The following is a 25,252-nucleotide window of genomic DNA, read 5'->3' as shown; positions in this document are numbered from 1 at the left end:
TCAGACTACCCAGTCGACACCATTATACACACTTATCCCTTCAACTATTGATAACCACATGCCACATAATTGACTCTGGGCAATAATTGACAGGCTCTGCAAATAAGCCAGTGTTAAGAGAAATAGTCACCCATCAATATATCCATGCTTTCAATAATCACTGAAATGTTGGACCTTATAAAATACCCACTGCTGACCTGAGAGGCACAAAGAATGAATTAAGTTCATGACCCTCCCCTTAAGCAGTTCAGGAAGCAGAGATCAATGAGAGGGGAAAAAATAATAAAGTTGTAAATACCATTTTAGAGAATAACCAGAGAATTTACAGAAGTACAGAGATAGAGCCCAAAGGAGCCCCTGCATGAGAAGAGGAATTCAATAGGAATTGTTGCTAAGAGCCAGGGACATTTAATATGAAGTGTCTGAAGGAAGAGTAGGGAGTTATGTATAGGGGGCTGGGAAGCAATCCCTGGCAGAAGGAACAGCCTTCTATAAAAAGGCCTGAGTATTAGAAAAAAAAATGGCCCATTTGGGAAAAGCTAAGGTTAGAGGTAGGGATGTCAAGCAAAGGATGTGTGGTAGGACAAGTGACTGGAGATGCAAACAAGAACATAGTTTTTAAGGTCCTGTTGGCTAAAGCATTAATCTTGAACTTAACCTAAAAACACTGGAGAACCACTTATAAGTGTCAAACTTCATTTTTGTAGAAATTGAGAACTAATGTAGAGGCTGAGCCGCAGAGATTCAGGTAAACTAGTTAGGCTGTGACATCATCCCGAAGAGAAACGATACACATTGATGGCAAGGAAGAGGTGTTGGACTTCAGACTTGTCAGGTAGATGGCTTTGGTGTGAGAGATGAAGAGGAATGTTCTAGAATTTCCCAGGATTCTGGCTTGAGTAGCTAGCTCATGCCATAATCAAGAGAGGTTAAATAGGAGGCACTTGGAGATATGTTGCTTATGAGATGCCCATGGGATCCAGGTTGAACTGTCTAGTAACAGCTGTGGAGATTTATACACAGACAGACATGCTGGTTAGTGTTTAGAAATGTCAGGCTGGAAATTAAGTTTGGCTGGCGTTAGCATACATATAATAAGGGAATTAAAGCCATAAATGTGGATGCAGTCATCTGGGGAGAGCTTACAATGCAAGGTGTTTGATATGAGGGTCCATGAACCAGTCTTTTTTTTAATAATCAAGTGTCTGTACATATATGCACATGTGGCTGTTTCTCCAAGAAGAGTCATACTTTGATCAGTTACAGTGGATCTGGAAATTCAGACTTTAAGCAGTAGTGCTCTATGAGGAGAAACAAGGCCAAGGGCACACGCACTGAAAGGACCGATAGGACAGCAGAGCCCTCCAAGTTGGTCAGAGGAGATGCTAGAGGAGTGTGTGAGGCACTGCAGGGGCTCTGGATCCTAGATGCTGCGTGCAGACAGTTACACACTCCTTCACCCTGTGGGGTAGGTATGAGTTTAGGAGCAGAATGCCCAGGGTTACCAAAGTACTGCCAAAGGAAGACTGAAAACTGCCCTTAACCCTACACACACACTCCCACTTCTCCACAGTTGAGAGGCAGATGAGGGGGGACATTCCGAGAGGCTCTCGGCAGGGATGGGGAGGGGTTAGTGGTATAGAGTCGTCCTTACAAAGTGGAACGTGCTCCAGTCAGGAACGGCACTCCCACTTCTCTCACTTAGCTGGTATAAGGTGTTAGCTGCAATTTGATGAGGAAAATGTACTTCAAAATTCAGTGTTCTTCAAAATACAGTAGTAAAACATAAGCCAGGTTTGAGTCTTCTGATTTCAACACAGTAACGAACAGGAGTCATGCAACATAAGAACTGGCAGACTCTGAGCAATCCAGTCCTCTTCCCCTATTTGACTGACAGAAAAATTGAGTCCCTAAAGGGCCCCAAAGCAAAGAGGAAAGAACTAGGCTTTTTTATGCTTTAAGACTTTCTGTAAAGACAAATACTTTTGTCTGGCGGAAAAACTGAATGACTAAATCAGTTGTAAATGTAAAGAGATGGTATTTCAAATTTCACTGGTGACCTAAATGTGCTTAGTTAGAAACACTTCCCTCTTGCACTTGAATAATTTATACACAGTAATATTTTATTAGCATAACAATTTATTAGCAGACAAATGAAATGACACCTCGAGATCTCAACATATACAGGATCTTATTAATAAACATCACAAACAGATCCCAGAAGAAAAGGAGCTGCTATTAACCAATTGCCCCCTCTCTTGAAATAGGCTGTAATCCATCAATAACTCATCCTCAATCCATGGAGGATTAAGTATGACTTATGTAGAGTAGCATCAAGGCACTTGTTTTAATTTAAACAAATATACATACATGGTATAAAACACATTCCCAAAAGTCATTAGCCTTGAATAAACTGGAAAAAAAAAAGCAGTATACTTTTTTAGTGAATAGACAAGACTAAGAATTTAAGTTCATTCAGCTCTAATCCTAATATTGACTTGACTTGTATATAAAACTGAAAAGGAGACCAAAAAAGGTAGCGTTTTATATAGATTGGTTTGTTCACACTAATTTGAGGAATCATGGCAGCATCAGAACTCAAACAGTAACTCCCCAACTGATTTGAATTGAAAAGGCAAGAGCAAAAAAAAAAAAAAAAGAAAGAAAAGGAAAGGCAAGAGCAATTTCATTCCAAGTAATTTATTATTTTAGGGATGGGGATTGGGGTGTGGGAAGAGAACTTCCCTAAAACAAGTTTCTTTAAACTGCAGTTAGAGATCCTTTGTGCCTAAGGATGCTTGTCTGTTTGCCTAGTAAAAACCCTTTGTTAGAAATTCTGTCATTGGTATTTTTAATAAGATTACAATTATTTGGCCAATTTCAGAGTCATAATTCAAGTCCAAGAAAGGTTATTCAAAGTTCCAACGTAGATTTATAAACGTGGTGGCTCCAATATAGGCATCTAGTGTCCTTCATTATTCCAGTTTTCATTATTCAGTATCTCCTTCCTATCACTAGGAGAAAAATATACACAAGAAAAAAGTCTACTATTTGGTATATGCTTATTTTACTTTCCTAACTGTATTAACATGTTTACTTTAAAATTTCAGGTGCAAAACACTTGTTTAAAAAATAGTCCTTGTCAAGATAAAAACTACCTTATAGAAATAAATTTCCCCCACTTCTTTGTTTAAATTCTCCATTTCTAAAGTTACTAACATCTTTTTTAAAAACCCAAAATTGTATATAGTATTTCAAAAGTATTTTACTTTAATAATGATAATAGGCTATAATAATAAACTAGTTGGTATAATATTTTGGCCTACTGCATTATAATTTTCATTCTTGTTATTAGCACTTGAATCATTCCATTCATGATTTCTAAAATCCTTACTCCACAAGAAAAAAAAAAAGCTTAATTAGTTCATAGCCTAAAAGCTTTCTAGATCTAATTTCTTCCTTTTGCAGTTCTTAAAGCCATTTCAAATAAGGCATCACTAGACCAGATAAACGGAGAAGGCAATGGCACCCCACTCCAGTACTCTTGCCTGGAAAATCCCATGGACGTAGGAGCCTGGTAGGCTGCAGTCCATGGAGTTGCGTCAGACATGACTGAGCAACTTCACTTTCACTTTTCACTTTTAAGCATTGGAGAAGTAAATGGCAACCCACTCCAGTGTTCTTGCCTGGAGAATCCCAGGGATGGGGTCGCAGAACAGATAAAATAGTAGTGGGGAAAAAGAGAAACATCAAAGAACAGAAAAATTAAAGTCTGGATCCTATCGACTGGATCCTTACCTTGTCACTGTGAAATCATTCCTTGAGCAGAACAGGGGCATCCTTGTTTGCCTCAGTTGCCTGCCTTCCATTCAGACATCAGTCCAGGTTCAGCTTAGGCCCTCCATAAAGCAACTCCAAGTGCTGCCATGTGTTACTAGAAAAGTTAGCATATAGCCCACCTACTGGATTTAAGTTCCAGCATCTGGCCAGAGCCCTGGACTCCTGCTTAGGTCCTCAGGATGTATTTGAGGTACTGTCTACATTGATGTTATGGCTCATCTATAGGAATACATAGAGGAAAACAATTAAGAACATAAATAAGGAGCACAGAGCTTGAATTTATCATAACTTCTAGGTTTGACTTAAGTTCCCCCAAAATTCACTACAACCCTAGTCTTTTATATTAAGCTCAGGGCTAACACCTCATGTTCTTAAGTAACTAATTATTAACAGAATACCCCTGCAGGGAATTACTTTTCTTGTTAAAATGTGGTCATGAGCATTAGGATAGTCTGATGAACTCATCTAATATATTGACACAGTTTAAAGATCACCGCTTACCATGCTATAAATTTACCAGTAAATTTTGGTTTCAGTGTCTACTGATGTTTAAAAGCTATGTCAGTTTATCCAAATTTTGCTCCTTAAAAAAAGTCAATTAGACATCTGTCAGTTCTACTGCTATCAGAGGCTACAGTCACTCAATCGAGAGCTCTGCTGGTCAACCCCGGCTCTGGCCTCAACCTTGGCTACCAGCTCTTTCACTTTAGTGAATCTGTACACTCCTTCTAGAAGCAGAATCCAGTTCTGAGTCTGCTCTCACAGTAAGCTGTGGCTCTAAATCCTGGTCTCCCTGCTTATGGACAGTCATGTATGACGCTAACCAGGGCTGAATTCTATTCATCTGAGGCCCTCTTCTTTTCTCCCTTGCTTGGTCAGAGATCACCTTTTTAATAGTCTATTCCCTTCACCTCTCTTGAACATTACCGTTTGATTCTAGGTGAACTCTACCTCACTCTGGCTGTATGCATTTTAACCATCAAGAGTGTACATATATTTCAATTAAATGACCATTGTAAGATATTCAGAATTTTGTACATTCATCAATAAGCAATACAGATACGCCTCAGTTAGACTGTAAAGTTCAGAGTAAGCAAGACATTTTTGTGTCAATGAAGTGTGTGAAATATCACCTAATCAACTAAATCAACCAAACCTTTGAGCAAGAAAGCAGATTCCTTTGGCTATGGTTTCAGGCTTGATTCCTTTAAATACCAGCAATCAAAAAATCTTAACATGAAAGTACAGGCAGATTTCAAACCAAGCAGGCAAGGTAAGAATTAAATTCTAGTGTATCTTCAATATTTTTACAAGTGGCTTTCAAAAGCAGATCTCTTACTTGTTCAGGTAGGTAGGAGAAAAACCAGAGCACAATTCAAGAATCTGCTAATTGCATAAAGTTCCATAATTGTTTATATCTACATTTTGGACAGAAATGGAAAGTAAAGGTCAAAGCCTGTTATTCTGTCCTTTTAAGAGATTTTCTAAATTCTTCGGACTCTTTTCTAATTTCCCCATGGTAGGGTTTGCTAAATTATAAAGTCATCTTGAACATGTATTCATTACATGTACTCTGAACACGGCATTAGAGAACATGTACTCTGTCACATGGCATTAGGTATTTACCATGATCTGGATTCAAACTTGGCTCGGGTGAGGTACAAGACCGGGTTGAAAACAAATGACAACCAAGATACTTTGATTTTACTATTCCTATTGGTAAGACTGGAGAGACAGAGCAAATATTTGCTACAAATAATAAACAAAAGAGACACAAATACAAACAGCAGTTAACATTTCTGCAACTCAAGACTTAAGTTCTAAAAGGATGTCAAAACTCTAAGGACACTATTACATTTAATCGTGATGTCAATCACCTCAAGGAGAGAAATCTAGCTCCTGAGAAACTGCTTTGTTTTAATGATAGAAAGGCATTTTTCATGTAAACTGATGGGCAGAGCTCTATCAAAAGAAAACCAAGACTGCAGTTTATGGAGCCAACAAGAAAGATGTTTAAAAGTCTCCCACTTCAGTAGATGCGTTATACATAGGGTTTCTTTCTCATAAACATACTGTTTAGAATGTAGGAGAATGGGTTAAAAATGATTTTGCACTTTTGTAGTTTTTATCTTGTTTGTTTAAAATGGTGTGCTAAATGTTTCAGTCTCATATAAACTAGTCTCCTAATCCTAAATTTGGAAAATCTGCTTTTTTCCCTCACCCATAAAGGTCTAGATACAGAACTACAAGCTTTCAATGTTGGACATACTTTTCCAAAGGAAATATTTTTGTACCACACTAGTGACCAGATATGATAAATAGTACATCCCCAGAACCTGGGTTATATGAATGTGATGCTTCTAAATCCTTTTACACAATAGTTTTAGGTGGCCCAAAGAGCGAAAAGTAGTCACTGTCATCAGTATTTATTATACATCAACAGGGTGCGTAGCAGTAAGATTAGCTTTGTTTTCACTAACACATCTACAATTATTCACCTTCTTTTGGAAGCATTCTGTCACTTCTGTGCATTTTTCTCCATTGGTCACAATAAATTTTTTTCTTACAGAGTAAAAATGAATAGCAGCTTCTCAAATATTAGAAAGACAGTCAATTCCCAGCTGACTCTCGCTAAACAAGAGAAGGAAAGAAAAATTCACTACTAAATAAACAAATTCTTAAGGGAAGAATTTGTTTAAACAACTTAAGGGAAGTTGTCAGTCATTCCTTTTTTTGCAATCTGTCCGGAACAGTTTGCCTTAACATCACTCTTAAAAGGCTACATGAAATTGCTAAGTCAGCACCATGCCTTCTGTCTGGCAAACTTGTCACTCACTGGCAATCAGACATAGCGGTTTAGAACAGATTCCATGGGAAACACACTAAATGAAAGTTAAAACAGAGCTTAATGGCAGATTAATACTCAGAAACAAGGACAGACAGGAATCACAGAAGAGACAGAAAGGATTCTCACTATGTTGACTGGCATGAAGAGCTCTTTTCTCACCTACTTACCCTAACCAAAAAGGCTGACTAAAAATATCAAATGTATCACACCAAGAGCATTCTGTATAATGTGGGACTGGCTAGTAGGGTTTCACAAACCTGCTCTGCCATCAGACTCCTGATAAGACTGTGCCAGAGAGGAATGATACTTCCCTGTAAAAAGCCAGAGATCTGACTGCCATCTGGAGAACAAAGACAGGGGCTAGAGAAGCTCAAGTGAGAACAAGCTTGTCTAATTACTACCCTACGCTCCAGAAGCCTCTTGACTTGCTGTTACAAGAGAAGACGTAAATTCTTTCCCTACTTCCTTTCTCCTCTCTCTCCAAAGAGCCATGCTAAACAGGCTCCAGCACCTCTTATGTACATGCCAGCTTTACCCCTTTACCTCCTGGAGAAGCAAGAGTCCAGATGCGTATCTCCTAAAACAGGATGGTAATTAAGTTTGGGGGCTATTTTACAGTTCAACAGATATTTATTTAATTCCAAGAATATCTCATATTTACGAGAAAACTTAAAACCACATTTTCTTATTTTGATTCTGCTTAACTAAAAGCTCTGCTGCATTTGTATCTACAAAGGCCATCAACTTCAAAGGAAGAATTCTGCGTAGCCAAAAGGTTAAAATTTCTAGTGTGCAACAATTTCCAGTTTCACAGTATAAAATGCTACACACTTGAAATTTTAACCTATTGACTAGACGGGATTCTTCTTTCCATCTACCTTCTCAATCAATCACTGGAAAAACTTGGACCATTGGGAACATATCTCTCTTTTTGATTCTGAGAGTCTTCTGCAAAAGTCATTGCTTCATATACACTATAAAAAAGAAGGTTTTCTTCATCCTTTTTGCAGTACTCTCCCCGGGCCAGGGAGTCCCTCACAGAGGGATTGCATTGAGCCAGCAGAACCTGGATGCCAATAGCTTCATAATCTCTGCGAACTTCTTTCAGTGTATGGATCCCTGCTGTATCTAAAAACTGTATTGCACTACAGTCAATCACTATTGTATGGAACTCTAAGGGATCATGGGAAAGTTGCACTGAAACTTCGTCCTGGATTCCACTGAATGTTACTGTTTCCCTTTTGATCTTTTTCTTTGCTGCCTTTCTCTGAGCTGCTTTTACTAAGACTGGGTTGAGAGTTTTTTTGTATAAAGCAGATTTAAAATATTCTTTGTTTACATAGTAGAGTGGGGCCACAAAGCGGAAAATCTTGATGCCTGACTTGGTCTGAAGGTTCTTGTAGGCAGACATGGATTCAAAGACTTCAGAATCTTCCACCAGGCCAAGCAATGAAGTCCTTGGCTTCTGAGTGCGGAGAATGACACAAAACATAGAAAAACAAACCCCAGTAAGCAGGCCTATTTCAGTACTGATCAGTGCAGAGGACAGCATGGTAACAAACCAGATAACTGTGTCCATTCTGCTAATCCTCCACATTTGGGGCAGATCCTTAAATTTACGTAGGGCTCCCCGGAGATTTACGATAGTTATCACACCAAGGACACTTTTCTGCAGGGAGAAGAACAAAGGAGCTATGACCAAGAGGACCAACAGAAGAACCAGAGCTGTCACCACACCAGAAACCTGAGTTTGACAGCCTGTGGATTCCTTTACCAGTGTCTTTGCAAGAGCTGCACTAGTAGTGAAGCAGTGGAAGAAGGAAGGGATGATATTGCAAAAGCCAATAGCGTACATTTCCTGATTAGCTTTGACTGTGTAGCCATGTTTCTTGGCAAACATCTCAGAAAGTGATACAGTGATAGCAAACCCAATGATAGCAATAGCTATTGCATCTACAGCCACTCTAGGAATTAAGTTCCAGTCAGGTGCTTTGGGTGGCATAAACCCAGTGGGAATATACCCAGCAATACTGGTGCCGTAATTCTCATTCAGTTTTCCAAAATGAGAGGCTAATGTGGCTGCCACAACAACAAAGAGTTCAACAGGAATCGGAGACTTAAGCTTGGACTTGAAGCGCTCATTGAGTTCTTTGGTTGGCAGAAGAACCAGAAGGCACAAAAGGCTGGTGATGAGATCACAGATATTGGTCTTCTGAATGTTTCTGAATACATGTATCCAAGTAGTGATGAGTGATCCCACTCCACCACTCCGAGGAAGGCTGAGTCCAAGGAGGTACTTGACTTGAGATGTAAGAATAGTGAAGGAGGCACCAGTGACAAATCCACTCAGCAAGGCATCAGAGAGGTAGACTGAAACAAAGCCCACTTGAAAGAAGCCCATCGCTACCTGGAAGAAAGGATATACAAGTGTTAAATATAAATGGAGAAGACCTTATAAATCCTATATTCCCCTAGCATTTCTTTGTGTGGAGACACACTATCAGAGCACCACAGAATGTCAAAGCTAGAAACAAAAACACAATCATTTATCAATCCCCTCATTTTACAAACAGAGGGCTCATTTTACTGATACTCAGAGGCCTGAACAAGTTGCCCAAGGTCACAGTGTTACTAACTAGCCCAGACAAGAAGTCAGGATTCCTACTTTCTTGTTCAATGTTTCTTAAACTTGAATAAGGTTCAGATTGCTTTGAAAAAGAAAGTTTCCCAAGGATCTATGAGAAATCCTAAAGATGCAAACTGGAAAAATTCTAACTTAAAAAACATTTATTTTTCTTTAAATCACATATCTTTACTGTAAAGTTTTAACTGATAAAATAAAAAACTAGATTCACATCAAAATGGAATCACACTTTAAAAATTATACACTCTCTTTAATCTAACTTCAAACTGAGAAACGATTTTCAGCCAGTGTACGTGTGCTTATGCCATACTGCCCCCCATGTTAATTCTACATCCTCAGAGATACAATATTTTATTTCTTTTTCTTCCTCCCAATTAATTCTTCCTCAAAATTCTAGTGTACCCTTTCTCATTCTTGGTGAGGCATACTAATGAAAAAGCAAAAATGAACTCTGAGGACACAACTCTTCTGTTAACCAGTCTCTTCTCCCTTCCCTCCTACCCAGGCACCTAATAAGAGTGAGCTACTCTTTTGCGTCCCATGTTGGTTCTAAATGTCTCTAACAGAGAAAGGGTTAATGCTGGCACTGACTCCTGAATGCCAAAAGGCACAGGCATGATGATAATGGCAGATCAGTGGATTCTGTGGAGACCCAAGAACTTCATTTCTAATTCTTTTCCTGGCTGATAGTATGAAATAGAGGTCCCCAACTTGTTTCCTCCCCAACAGTCCGAGAAAACTACAAACTTTAGTGACAGTCACTGACTAGAGCAGCAATTCTAAAAGAAAGGGGGAAGTCACCTACAGTTTAAAAAACTTGCACTCTTCCTCTCTCAACACCCAGTCACCCTCTTGCCTGTTAGTGCTGACTCTGCCAGTAACCAACCACAAGTAACTTCAAGCAAATCTGATAGTTCTTGATATATAAAATTAAGAAGTTGAACTAGGTGGTCTGAGGTCCCTTTCTGGTCTAAATTTTTACAACCAAATAATTAAATTCTGGCTGGCTGACATTCACTAGTTAAAAGGCAGCCTAAAGTTGAGAAAACAGAAGCGGCCTGATCTTACTTGTGGAGTCAAACCAGGGTTTAAATTTTGGCGCTACCTCTTCCATATCCTGGGCACTCAATGATAGCTTTATTATGATTGCTAAGATCCCTGACAGAACTGAGACTTCATGTATAGTGATTTCTTTTGCCAGAAAGAGTCACTTATTCCATCATTTCTTACCTGATAAACTCCAGCCACAAAGGTTACAGTGCTGCCAACTATAATTGCATAGCAATTTCTGTCACATGTCTTGTCTGACATCTGGTTTACTAATGAGCTCTCATTTGAAGAAGCATGGACAGTATCATAGCCAGCTATGTATAGTTCTCGGTCAACTACTTCACCAATCATAAGGCACAGTACTCCAAAAATGCCTACAGAGATGTGACGGGAGGTACCCAAAATGAAATAAATGAGGCTGGCAAAAAAAGATGTGTACAGACCATAGATAGGTTCTTGGCCGGCCAAGAGAGAATAAGCAATGGATTGGGGCACCAATAAGATGCCCACAATCAAGCCAGACATCACATCTCCTAAAATGTTTTTCTTCAGATCATATTTTGGGAGCCACTGCAAAACAGGAAGGAAACCAAAAATGATATTTTTGGCTTTGGTTGAATTGCACTGGCAACTCTTCTCTAGTTTTTTGATAACAAACTTCTTGAAGTTATTATCTGATTTCTCTTGAGGCTCTAAATAGATCCTACGGTGTCTAAAAAGATCACTGGACTCAAACTGCCGGAAGTCATTACGTGATTCCTCTTCATGCTCCAGGTGGATCCCAGATGGAGCTCTGTACTGGTCATTTCCTTTAACTGAGTCCTTGGGTGAAAGATCATTTTGCTCTTCATTTTTCAAAGACATTTCTGGAGATAGATGTTTCAACCTCCTATCCCAGAGAAAACAGCAGGGTTAACTTATTATGTAATTCTCAGTACTCACATATTTTAACAGTCCTACTTGTCATGCATGAGAGTTAAGACGAGTTCAATTTGGGGGTAGGTATCTTTCGTTCACTCTCCTTAGTTGAGCCTCATTTGTCTTGACCCAGGAAAAAAGAATCAGACCGTAAACAACCAAGTTAAAGCAAACAATTTATGGAGTACAGGGCTTCCCAAAAGTATAAACTATCAAGGATTCTTCTCCACCTCTGCTGGCACCTTACGCAGTTTTTTTCCTTCAGAAACAGTATCAGGGTAGCCTGTTTCCTCCTTTCTACCTGCTACTAACTATCTTACTTTCAGGTTTTTTACTCTAAGGAATTCTGAAAAGAGGTTCTAGTCTCAAACCTTGACATCTACCTTACCTGCAACAGTCCCTGAAACAAGGAAGATGACTGGTTTTTTTTTTTAAAGAGGCGGGGCCCTTTTAAAATAACCTACTAACTGTTGAAAATAAACAGAAAGGAAATGTGAGTGACGCAGTAAACTTAAATATTTTGGGAAATTAAAAAAAAAGAAGAAGAAAAGGACAGGATGCATTTGGATCTTTGAACATATTCTAGTTTGGTAGAAGAGAGTTAAGGTGATAAGGGACTGTTGAAGGAAACAAACCACCAGCATGGGTGGACTGATGGGGCAAGTGTCTGATACATGCTCTGAAAGGTTTTGGTCTATTCATTCTACTTTGTTTTGGTATAGTCACACCTGTCCTGTGTGCAGGATCTATACACATGCACAGACAGCTTTGCTTTACTATTCCAAGTACACACTGTGAAACATAAGCTGAATGGAGGAATGATGGTGCCCAACATGTCAACTTGGAGGGCGATCCAGGTGACCCCACATCTCTGGGTCCTAAAGCACAAAACCAGTGCCACATGACCTGTCACTAAGGACTACAGGAAAACAAAGAAGTTAGAAACAAGTAAACAGAGAGGAGGGACAACAACAACAAAAAATAAGTCTTGTAGTAAAAGAGAAGGAAAAAGAAACAGGCCTTCAGAGGAACAGAGTGTCAACTGGCAAATACTTCACCAATCAGCGTCTTTGTGTTAGCTGTTTGCTTAGCTTAGAATGGCCATCCAACTCTCGCCTATCAAGATCCTAACCATTAAAAAAAACCAGTTAAAAATTCCTTCTCTTCTTCAAAGCACTGACCAATCTTCCTCAGTCCAAATGAATCTTAATCAACTGGCACTTCACACCTGCACTACAGTACTAACCACAGTCTTATATTAAGAGTCTCCCCAGCTCCTGGGGGAAAAGGATATCTTGTTCATCTTTGTAATCATCAACAATGTACAGTAACTGTGAGACAGCAGGCTTACAAAATGTTTGAATGAAGGAAAGAATAAATGAATAAACAAATTTATGAGTGTGGCCAATAAGAGGTGAAATAATATTAAATAAAGGACTCAGGGAGTTTCCCATTTCAGAATTGACAGAAAGATAGGCCCTTGTGAGGTGCCATAAGCCTAACATTGCCAAGAAGTCATAATCCAGGACCCATGACCCATTCAAGCACATAGTATTTGTAAAAGCAACCCACATTAATTTTGTTTAGGATAAAAGGACTGTAGCTGGTCATCCCACTGAACAAGAGTAAAATAACAGTTACATTGATGGTCTTGTTAAATAAACAAGGAAGGAAAGAACAGAATTAGATGACTACTTACCCTGAGCAAGTCAATCAGACTGATGAAAACACACAGAAGCTCTTCATTCCTCAATGTAACTGGTCCGTAACTTTCTTCTCACCTTCTGCTTTCAGGTCAAGCTTGCTTGAGTGCATTCTTTATGTCATTCTATTTTGGAATAGCTCTTAGTGATTTCTGAGTCAAAAGGCTTTTCCAAACCTAAGGTATGCAAAAGAGGCATAAGAAAAACTAATAAAATTCAAATCTTGCCCTATATGACAGCTAGCTGGAAAGGAAAAGGTAAAAATCAATACTAGAAAGTGCGACAGAGTGATGGAAACTGTAAGGAAGAACTGAGATGAAATACGCAAAGTGAGAAACACAGTAACAGAGATAATGAATGCCTCTGACAGGACCATCCGACCTGACAAAGCCAAAGAAAGAATTGATGAAATTGAAGATAGGTCGATAGAAATTACCCAAACTAAACAGAGAAAAACAGAATGAAAAAAAAATCAAAAACAATAAGAGAACATTCAAGAGTGGTGGGGTGTATTAAATAATCAAATGTATGCATAATTAGAATCTCAAAAGGGGAAGACATAGAGTGGGTAGAAGGAATATTTGAAGACATAATAGTCAAGAATTTTCCAAAATTAGTGACAGACACCAAACTATAGATCCAAGAATCTCAGAGGATACTAAGAAGGACAAATATAAAATGAAACCAAACAACATAGCACCACACACCTACACAGATTGTATTCAAACTGCTGAAAACAAAGATAAAGATAAAATTCTGAAGACAGCCAAAGGAAGGGGGAAAAAAAACATGCTAAATATATAGGAACAAAGATATGGGTTATAGCAGACTTCTTTTTGGAAACCATATAGGCCAGAAGATGGAGTGATACTTTTATCACAGAAATATAACTGTTAACCCAGAAAAAAAACGGTTTTTGAAGGATGAAGAAGAAATAAAAATTTTCTGAGACAAACACGAAGAGAATTTATTGCCAGCAGACCAGCACTACCACTACTAGTGCACACACATACACCAGACAAAAACTCAGGTGTACACAATACACAACAAAGAAATAAAGTCTAGGAAATGGAACAAATGAAAATAAAATTTATTTTTTAATTAAAACTCTTTAATTGCTCTAAAAGATAACTGCCTAAAGCAAAAATAGAAATGCATTTTGTTTACAGCACATGCAAAATAAAAAGCGTAACAGTACAAATTACAGAAGGCAGAATTAAGGATTCTAAGATCTTGTACTATATATGAAGTAGTATAATACTATGAAAGATGTATACTGTAAACTCAAGGGTACCCACTAAATTTTTTAAGATATAAATAATAAGCTACTTGTGGAGATAACATAGAATTGTAAAAAATTCTCAATTCACCCAAATGAAAAATGAGATCCAAAACAGATAGAAGACATTGAAAATAGCTAGGAAGATGGTAGAATTTTATTCAGACATAAAAAATCGCATTAAGTGTGATTTAGTGTGAATAGTCTAAACATACCAATTAAACAGATTGCCAGATAAGATTTAAAAAGACCCAATTACATGCTGTCTATAAGAAACCCACTTTAAATATAAAGATACAGATTATAATAAAGTGAAATGACTTACTCAATTTAGTAATTCATGTAGCTTGTAAGTAACTTAGCCAGATAATAAAATCCAGATTTTAAGACTCTAAGAATAGCTCTTTTTTGAGCATGTTACTACCCATATCACTAATTAGCTTTCTTTAACTTCACTTATCTCTAAACACTTTGAAATTCAGGTACCCTATAGATCCCAGTTTCACCTACCTGCTACCCAAAATGACCTAGCACTGACAACAACAAACTTGTGTCCAACTCTCCTTTCTCTATGTTCATGGCCTTGGTCCTTTTCCATCTCCAGCTCTCAAAAACTTACGTGGAGATAAAACAGGTATTCACTCACAAGTACTAGAAGTGGAACTGATTTAGCCATCAGTTTAAATCCAAAAACTATCTATAGTCTTTTACTGATCCTAGTCACCCTCTAGAACCCTTCTCAAAAACTATGTTTTTCCCTTTTTCAAGCCTATTTTAAAACCCCAAAACAAAACTACATTAAAAATTATCTTAAACTAAATTGTAGGTATGAGCTCTGTATGAATTAAGCTCCTTAAGAGCAAGTTCCATTCTGGTTCATCTCTGTATCCCCTACTGTGTCCAAGTACATGCTTTCCAAAACAGGAATGAAAATATTTGCTAAATAAATAACTGAAATACAGAAAAGGTAGGATGCAAAGCAGTATTTATTTTCAGGTGGGAATATCTACTTTGGAACACATTTTTCAAGTATCCTTTTTTTTGCACAAAAATCCTCTCATTCCCTCAAGCCTATTACCACTTAATTATAGTATTCACTAACTGCTTCATGAAAATTAAGAAGTTATAGTATTTATCCTTGAAATATAGTTAATAGCCAGACCCCCATTTTTAAAAAGTTGAAATACCTACTATATATTCCATGAAATTCAATAAAGTAGAATTCTCCTGTATCATACAGGGTAGTCTCTCCCTTTATCAACATTGATGTTTGAGAGTGAGAGATAAAAAAGGCTCAGGAGGAAAACGCTGAACCTTTCACATTATCTTGCAGGGACTGGAGAAAAATAACCAACAAAATATTTGAAAAATACATTTACACATTCATATATTAAAGTATAATGGCAGTTCAGGCAATACAGAAAGAACATTTCTGTACTTTCTTCTTTGATCAGGCACATGAAGTTGTGACCACTTAGTTCTCTTTTCCTGGTGATGAAACAGCAGCACTGGCACTGTTTTCCGTGTGAATTACTGATTCTGGGAAAGATTGAGGACAGGAGGAGGAGGAGGCAACAGAGGATGAGACAGCTGGATGGCATCACAGACTCAATGGACATCAATCTGAGCAAACTCTGGGAGACAGTGAAAGACAGGCAAGCCTGGTGTGCTGCAGTCCATGGGCTCCCACAGAGTCGGACACGACTGAACAACTGAACAACAACAAAGAGCACTGAACTAAAAGAGAGGGACATCCCTTCTGTGTAAGCCTGACAGCAGTCGGCCAACTTCTTTTTGGGATTTTGCAGATATAAGAGAAACAATGTCTACTTTTGGTTAGTAATTATAGCATATTTTAACCAATAGTGTATATAAGACAGTTTTGCAATTTGTGAAATTGAAATGCCTTTTTGGAAGGCAATAGTCTTCAGAGATTGGTAAAGTCTCCCTCTGAAGCATAATGGTTCCATATTCATACTTTGCTCTACTGTACTTTAGACTCTAACTGTATATTCTCTAACTGTATATTAGACAACTCACTGTTAAATAAACTCGAAGCTGCCAGCTACTATGATCAGAGCATCTAAGCAGATAAGAAATCTGCAAGAGATGAACAGTTTAGCCAGGCTTCAAGAGAACAACGTACCTACCTGGGCTCTGAAGTCTGGGTCAGAGAGGAAAGAATGAAGACTTGGAAAATAGATGAGGGAGAAGAAAACACAAACAGCAATAGTTCTGGGGTTGGAGGGAAAGAATGAGAAATTAGTATGAATTGTTTAAAGCACAGGTGCACATGGAAGATCAGTGAAAGAGAAAGCAGCAAAGGTACTGTGCAGCCTTGGAACTCCAGGGAAGAGAGGGAGACTTTCCTGTGCAGGTAGCGCGCGGGCCCTGAAGGTTTTTGAGAAAATCACTTACTGTATCACTCATTTGATAATCATTATCTATTATCTCATTACATCTTCTGGTCTGTTATGCTATTTAATTCTTTTTCAACTAAGTAATTAGTATTTTACTTTTCTGCCCTTTATGAATAAAAATTAGTTTTAAGACTATTTAAAAACAAAAAAACTAAACCATAAACAGGTAAAACCAAGACAGAGTCTCCATTTACACAGTTCCATCTGATCCTCTAGCTCACCGTTGCCAGATAAGTTCAGGGAAGATCATGACGTTGTGCAGCCCGAGAAGCTAAAAGGATGAGCTAAAGCTTCTGTATCCAGCTCCATCCCATCCACAGGTGCCTGCAACCAGGATGGCTCAGCCCAGGTCACTGATCCAGGACAGACTAAGAAGTTCAAACACTATGAGATGAAAATTTAGACTCATCTTTGTTCTGTGGGCCTGCAACCCCTGCTTACTCCACAAACGTTCCTAAGTGTCAACAAGCCTTCCAAGGATGGACTGGTTAACTTTCTATGTGAGCTCCTAGAGACCGAGTACTGGTCTCCCCATCTACTCTCAGCTAACCACTGTGCTAGACACAGTGCATCAGCACCTAGACTACAAATCCAAGGGTCAATTTTGCTTTTGCTTAACCCCCCCACACAGCCCTCCCCCACTCCCCATCCGCTCTATCGTAAATATATCCATCCTCTCCCCACTGTCCAAAGTATCTGGAATCCAGTCACTTCTTACTTCCCTCCACCATCAGATCTTAACTGGGCTACTCCAACAGCTAATAATATCTAAACCCTGTCCAAGTCTCCACCCTCATTTCCTACTGGTCTTCTTGCTGTTACTGGAACATGCCAAATAGATGCCAAGTTGATTCCCTTCTTAAGGTCTCTGCGCTTGCTCAACTTCTCTGCCTGGAACAAACACACACTCAGATCTGGCAGGCCTGTTCTCATTCTTCAGGCCTCAGCTTATATATCATTTCCATACAATGGCCTTCCTTGACCATAACAAATAATATTGCCACTCCTCTCAAAAATCCTTATCTGGTTTTATTTTCTTCACAGCACTTTCATAGACTTTTGAAATTATATTGTGCATTTATACTTTTAAAAAATATTATTTATAGTCTTTCTCATATCTACTATATCCCCAGTAAGAACAATGCTTAGCACATAGTAGGAGATCAGTAAATTCATATGAAAATGAATAAGAAACCCAGTTTCCACCCACAATCAGTGGGTTAAGACAGATTTATAAACAGATAAACTATAACACTCTAAGTGCCATAACAGAGGTTTGCCATACTCTGAGAGTAGAGAATAGGCTATAGGCCAGTGTGAGGAAGTTGCAAAGTAGGTAAGAAAAGAAAAGAAACCCAGGCAAGTGGGAAGTCCCAGAAAAATCCAAGACCCAGGAAAAAGTCACCTAGATTGCCAGATTTCTGGAGTGAAACTGCAGAAGGTAAGACTGGAGTGCAAGACAGATCCTTATGTAATCCCAAGAAGCCTGGACTTCATCCTGTAAGCTATGACGGACAAAGACATAAACTCCAAGACAGTGCAGGGAAGGAGGTTTGATATTTCAGAGGTGCAGCTAGACAAAAGATGATGCTTGTACGAAATGGACACATCTAAGATGAATTCTGAGGGGGACTACACAAAAGGATAGTGCACGGGACTATGGAGGAGAGAATGGAAAGATAGGAAGCAACAAAAAGGTTGCCTTATATTTCATAGGTTTGAGATTTTTAGATATCCAAATGAGAATATCCAGTAAGCAATTAGGAATGGGCATTTTGGGGACTTTCCTGGTGGTTCAGTGGTTAGGACTCTGGCCTTCCACTACAGGGGTCGTGCATTTGATCCCTGGTCAGGGCACTAAGATCATGCATGCTGCATGGTGTGGCAAAAAAAAAGAAAAAAGAAATTGGGGGGTGTCAAGCATAGGAGAGAAGCCAAAATTGAAAAAAATAAATGAGGAGGGGAAGAGAACATAGATCATCAGCACATAAACAGAATCTCATTTTTCTCTGAATTCTCACTGTTCGGATGTTCAATAAATGTCTGCTGAATATATATTTTATCTTTTCAACTAGATTAAAAATTATTCAAAGAGCTACTTTATGCGTTTTGTGAACTCTCACAATACCTTGCATAGAACTGGGCACCCAAGAGGCATGTACTAAGTTTTCTGTTGATGGATAGATTGGTTTTTATTTTTAAAAGTTATTTTAACAAAAAAGTTTTTTTCAAAAACAATTTTTCACTTTGAAACATAACTGATGCACTGCATTAGGAATGTAAAATGGTAAAAACACTGCAGAAAAAGTTTGGTAGTTCCTCAAACAGTTACACAGAATTACTATAGAACCCAACAATTCCACTCCTAGGTATATCCCCCAAAGAACTAAAAACAGGGACCAAACATCTGTACACAAATGTTCACAACAGTGTTAGTCACAATAGTCAAAAGGCAGAAATAACCCAAGTATCTGTCAATAGACGAATGGAAAAAAAACTATGGTCTAGGCCACACAATGAAATATTACTTAGCCAATTAAAAGAAATAAAGTTCAGATACTCTTCATTTACAGCACAGATGAGTGAAAGAAGCCAGACACAAAAGGACAAACATTATATAATTCCATTTATATACTTAATGCTACTGAACATTTAAAATGGTTAATATGGCCAATGTTATGCTATATATATTTTAATATACACAAAACCAGGAGCGAGCATAGAATTGCATCTTACACTATACATGAAATGATATAATATTACTTGAAGGCAAACTGTAATAGTTACAGATGCTATAAACTCTAAAGCAATCCCATTAATAACAAAAAGTTTTGTGTTTTTTTTTAATAACAAAAAGTTAAGGCTAATAAACAATGGAGATAAAATGGAATCACAGAAAATACTAAATAATTCAAAAGAAGACAGAGAAGGGTGGACTTCTCTGGTTGTCCAGCAGTTAAAGACTCCATGCATCCAGGCTCATTCATGTTAATGTATGGCAAAAAACACTACAATATTGTAACTAGCCTCCAACTAATAAAAATAAATGGAAATAAATAAATAAAAGCCTTAAAAAAAAAAAAAAAAAAAGACTCCATGCATCCAATGCAGGGGATGTGGGTTTAATCCCTGGTCAGCGAACTAATATCCCACATGCCATGTCGTCACAGGCAAAAAAAGAAAGAAAAAAAAGACAGAGAAAGGGATATAAACAGTTACTATATAAAATAACCTCAATCTAAAGTTTGTGGAAAACTTGAGAAGTCTTAACATTAACCTAATATTAATGTGAACAAAAAGTCTCTTTTCCGAAGTGGAAAATCTCAGTTAAACTGGGCTGGAATAGGTGTGGACTGTGTTGTTTGGAAATAATTTTCCAGTACTCACACAGCTTTTAAGCAATAGAATCATGATGAGAATCAAGACCTGTCTGATTCAAACCTACTCTCTGTCTCTGAATGGCTTATTTTGAAACCTTTCAAATATTCAGAGAAGTTGAAAGAATGATACATGGAACACTGGTTATTCATAACTCACCCATTTAACAATTTACCAATTGTTAATGTTTTGCTGTATCTGTACTATTTTTGCACTCTTTACACATACCAGTTGGTTTGTTTGGTGATTTTTCTCTCAACTATTTGAAAGTTGAAGACACATTTCAGCCTTAACACTGAATAGAACCAATGTTTTTAACCACCATCCCATGTTGCCTCTTCTTCAAAAGGAGTATTCATTAACAACATGACATCAAATTATTTGGATACACACTCCAAAAATCTGCAATAACTCTCTACCTCCTTGCATATAGTCAAATAACTTTAGTCTTCTGTGAATAAGCCTACAGCTCTCTTTCTCTTGCTTCTTTTCATGCACCAGTGTTCCAATCACCAGTCCATGAAAATACTAAGCAGTCTTTGTCCTTTGGGGCCCTTGCTCATGTCATTCCTTGGTTGGGATGCCTTTCCCTTCTCTCTCCATCTGTCTTGGTCCTTTTTCTAATCTTTCAAGTCCCACCTCAAATGCCATAGAAGAAGTGGGCTGAAATTTCACAGGCTATGTTTCTACAACAAATGACATGACATTTAGCACTCAAGTTGCTCAAGTTTACATGTCTCTCAAACATGAGTACCATTTCAGGACAGACACCAAATCATCCTAGTGTCTACATACCCAGAATCTAACACAATGCCTCCAACTTGCTATGTATGGCTATAGATTTATGTTTATTGAAATGAAGAAACAGGTGTAGTTCCAAGTAAATATAGTAAAGACAAAAAGAAAAAATTCCTGGACTTCCTTGATGGCACAGTGGATAAGAATTTGCCTGCTAATGCAGGGAAGATGGGTTTGATTCCTGGTCTGGGAAGATTCCACATATGGAGGTAACCCTGTGTGCCACAACTAATGAAGCCCATGGGCCTAGAGCCTGTGCTCCGCAAGAAGAAAAGCCACTGCAATGAGTAGCCTCCGCTTACCGCAACTAAAGAAAGCCAGTGCAAAGCAACCAAGACCCAGAGCAGTCAAAAATTTTTAAAAATAAATAATTTTTAAAAACCCTCCTGGGGCTTCCCTGGTGGCTCAGTGGTAAAGATTTTTGCCTGCCAATGCAGGAGATGTGGGTTTGATCCCTGATCCAGGAAGATCCCACATGCCTCCAAGCAACTAAGCCTGTGCGCCCCAACTATTAAGCCTGTGCTTAGAGTCCGTGCTCCTTAATAAGAGAAATCACTGCAATGAGAAGCCCAAGCACCACAACTAGAGAAAAGCCCCTGCTCGCCACAACTAGAGAAAAGCCTAAGCAGCAACAAAGACCCAGCACAGCCAAACTTCAATAAATAAATAATTTTTAAAAATTCCCTACTTCTCAGTTATCACAAATGATTGACAATGTCCATTAATGTCTGTGATGCAAAAACCATCACCACCAAAAAAAAAAAAAAAAAAAACCATCACCACCACAGGGCTTTTATCAGTAGGATAAAGCACTATGATATATTGTTTCTCTTATAAAGTCCAGTGTAAGATAAAATAATAAAATACTCAAGAGGAAAATAACTTACTGTAAAACCTTGGTAAAATAATTAAATAGTTCCTTGCACAGCACTTCACTGCTTTCAAAAAATCTTCACCTAAGTAAGAAAAAAAATTTTTTAATAAAAATTTAGTAAGATTTCATCAACATCTTCCACTTGCCTTCTCAGTAAATCTGAAAACAGAGTATGAATTCCTATTTTCCAGTATGAGAAAAATCAAGTTTAGTCACTTGTTCAACTGGTAGAACCAGATTCTCAATCCTCATTTTCCAATTTCCAAGCTTAGCTCTCTTCCAAAATACCACACGGCCCCCAAATTTGTTTCCTTGCTCAGAGGTCTTAGGAGCTAGTTCAAAGCAGTAATTTTGTGGCCAACTACTCAAACTCATTTCTGAGTCTATTATTAATTTTAATAATTAATGCAGTTTGCAACTGTATCCCCTGTACCTTGAAACATGTACAGCACCTAATAAGAGCTTAACAAATATTTGTTAAGCAAATGGATGAATAACAGTTTAAGAGCTATGTTGATGGAGAAAAGGGAATTACTCTTCCCCCTCCACCCTCATACACCATAACCAAGTTTTGTGTCAAGAAATTAGTTTGGCAAGCATCTATCTGACAGTTTATACCCATTAAAAGTAACATCAATGCTCAAAACGACCCCTGGTGAATCTAATTTAGATCTTGTCAAATCCCAATACATCATCTCTAGATTTTCCTCCAGGAGGCAGCAAATTATATTACAATGATACCCAACATGGAGATCTGTTAAGATGCAGATTCTCAGACAAACCCAGGGATGAGATTCAAGACAGCCCCTTGGGTGATTGAGCCAGTAAGCAGGCTGTGGGCCATATCGGAAGAATCACTAGGTATGTTCTGAAGTCAGAAAGAACTCTAATCAGATCCCAGCCTCACTGTTCAACATCTGTATGGCATCAAGTGAAAAACTTCATTTCACTCAGCAGTAATTTCTCACCTGTAAAATGGAGATAACATTACCTAACTTAAAGTGTTGTTTCAAAACAAATCCAATTAAAGTACCTAGCACAGTGCCTGGCACATAGCATTTGCTTAAAAAATGACAGTTACTAGTCTTCATCCTTTGAGATTACTGAAGAGAGAAAAAAAAAAAAAAAGGACGTATTTCTCGCCAGCAGGGCTCTCCATTTCTCATTCACTCAACTTTCGAAGACAAGAACTTCTGTTTAATTCACTATTTGCTATCACATTAGTTCTGGATTTCACATAAAGAGCCCTAGGAAGGAGGAAAAAAGGTTCTAGAATGAGTGCCAGAAAGGAGTTTTAAGTCTTGAATGCTTCTAACTCACCGTGGTCCAACAATCTGCGCAAAGGGGCCCAGTTTAATAGCCTATGAGTCTGGAAGAGCTGGGTACAAGTCCTAGCTCTGCAAATGTGACTTTCAGCAAGGCTCTGTCCCTTTCTGTGTCCTTTCAGTGTCTCCGTCTCACCAGCGAAAAGATTTCAACTTCAGTCTATGAGTCTCAAAGAAGTAGAGGTCTCATTTGTACTTAACCTGGTGTGTAGTTTTTAAAACCAAGATAATCAAGTCCTCTCTCCTGCCCAAGGCTCAGTTTACCCATCTAAAGTGGTGAAGGTGGCCCTCATCTCCTCGGTCCTGCTCCCAGATATCTGGGTTCCAGATGGCACAACGAGGACTTCGGCGGAAGAGCCGCACCTTTACCTACGAGCTGAGGAGCACCCAGCGCGTTCGATGGGGTGAGGGACAAACAGACCTCAAGCGCAGAAGCTGGGTCGGGTTCACTGGGTGGGGATGTGGGGCTTCGACGCTGGCCCTGCCTCCGCCCCTGCCAACAGAGGAAATAACCCCGAGGCACGCCCACCTCTCACGGCCCAGCCACGACTGCCCGCAGAGACCGTCGGCGAGGGGGTCCTCCCACCACACGTGAGACAGGCGAAGACGACTCCAAGAGGAGCCAGCTGACCAGCGCGGAGGTCAGAACATCTCACTCTCCCCGATCTCCAGTCCCTCCCTTCGCCTCACCTCTCGAATCTCGGCCGCACCGTGCGACCCGGCTCCAAGGCGCGTCCTCCGCTGTGGCGGGACCGAGGCGGTAGCGTGGCGCGAGCGGAGGTAGCCCACTCTCGGGCCGGCCTCCCTTTAACCCGCCAGTCCCCTTGCCCGCCCATCGCCCGGCCCCAGGAGGAGGTGTGGCCCGGCCGGGCGGGACTGAGGCGAGCTGTGAGCAGGAACCCGCCGGGAAGTGCGGAAGGCGACTATAGAGCGAAAATTCAGCTTGCGCAGTCACGTGGCACAGCGAGAGGGCGACGCGACTATCAGCCAATGACGCGGCCAGAATCGGCAAGAGTGCCGCCCCCAAGCCGCTTTCCTCCTCGCGATTGGCTGTCCTGTACAGAAGAAGCCACGCGTCCCTGATTATAAAGGAGATTTAGTGTGTTGAAAGTGAGCAGGTCACGGGTCCTCCGGCTTAAGGTTGGGGGTGATGCGAGGACTCACTCTCGGAAGAGACGTGGAAATGCTCTAAGGAGAGCTTAAACTGTTCTTCCTTTAAGAGGGGTATCGTTTTCATCTTCGACTTTTTGGCGCACCCCCCCCCCCCTTTTACTGATAGAGAAAAAAACTGCTAGTCGCTCAGTGAGTGTCGTGTCCGACTCTTGGAGACCCCATGGACTATTGCCCGCCAGGCACTTCTGTCCGTGGGATTTCCCAGGCAAGAATAAGGGAATGAGTGGCCATTTCCTTCTTCAGGTGAGCTTCCCGACTCAGGGATTGAACCCAGGTCTCTCACATTGCGGGAAGATTCTTTACCGTCTGAGCCACCAAGGAAGCCCATTGATAGAAAAATGGAGGCCCTAAGTGGGAAAAGGTCTGCTACAAAGTAAGAGGGCCTCTTGCCCCAATTTAACTTCCTCTCCACCGAAGGTACCAATACCCAAAGGTTCTTTTAAAGATGTAAATGAGTATATAAAAATAAATATGAAATGTAATTCCAGTCCTCGTTTAAAATCCTCCGAGGCTTTCCTTGACATTCATAGATAAGGTCAAATTTCTCCCTATGCCCCCAAAGTCCTGAATGTCCTGGGCCCCGGCCCCTTCCTTCTAACGTGGCAACTCTTCTTCCTTCAGCCCTCTCCACCCATCCTAGCCTCCTTTGACAAGCTTGTTCTCTTTCTCGACCTAGACACTGGTTCCAGTACCTGGTTTCTACTTATTTCTCCAGTGTCAACCTAAAGACCTGCCTGCCCTTTCCTTGGCGACTGTCCTGCTAGTCACTTTCTAGCATGTAGTCTTCATTTAATTATGTGCCACAAACTAGGCACTGTCCAATATAGATTTTATGTTCATTTGTTTATTTTCCATCTTATATTGCCTATAGAGGGGTTCACAGATGATGATTGCATAGAATGATAGGATAGATGGGAGTGAAAGAAAACCAGTGAAGAAAGCAAAATGGTTAACTTCCTTTTCTTCCCTTTTCAAGAACGCATTCAAGGAACTCCCTTTCTT

The 25,252-nt window shown here is 39.4% G+C and overlaps 2 protein-coding genes across 7 annotated transcripts in view; one reads left to right on the top strand and one right to left on the bottom strand.

Moving 5' to 3' along the window:
- PDE6A (phosphodiesterase 6A) overlaps positions 1 to 25,252 on the top strand; it is a 120,707-nt gene that overhangs the window by 8,967 nt on the left and 86,488 nt on the right. The gene's annotated exons all lie outside the window — the stretch shown is intronic.
- Positions 2,122 to 25,252, bottom strand: part of SLC26A2 (solute carrier family 26 member 2) — an 82,806-nt gene continuing 59,675 nt past the window's right edge. The window contains exons 1-5 of one of the 6 annotated variants that reach the window (XM_065918889.1): positions 23,768 to 23,993; positions 21,766 to 21,834; positions 13,000 to 13,179; positions 10,563 to 11,271; positions 2,122 to 9,095 (exon numbers count right to left, since the gene is read on the bottom strand). In XM_065918889.1, coding sequence (XP_065774961.1) covers positions 7,575 to 9,095; positions 10,563 to 11,246 — 2,205 coding nt within the window. In that variant the 5' untranslated portion in view covers positions 11,247 to 11,271; positions 13,000 to 13,179; positions 21,766 to 21,834; positions 23,768 to 23,993 and the 3' untranslated portion in view covers positions 2,122 to 7,574. Of the gene's footprint in view, positions 9,096 to 10,562; positions 11,272 to 12,999; positions 13,180 to 21,765; positions 21,835 to 23,072; positions 23,218 to 23,341; positions 23,361 to 23,767; positions 23,994 to 25,252 lie in introns of those variants that run through there. The other 5 variants (XM_065918892.1, XM_065918890.1, XM_065918891.1 and 2 more) reach the window with 5 other exon arrangements.

The sequence above is a fragment of the Muntiacus reevesi genome, chromosome 1, assembly GCF_963930625.1.
Source record: "Muntiacus reevesi chromosome 1, mMunRee1.1, whole genome shotgun sequence".
NCBI classification, from domain to species: domain Eukaryota; kingdom Metazoa; phylum Chordata; class Mammalia; order Artiodactyla; family Cervidae; genus Muntiacus; species Muntiacus reevesi.
The sequence above is the reverse complement of the archived record's forward strand: the minus strand, read 5'-3'. Positions and strand labels throughout refer to the sequence as shown.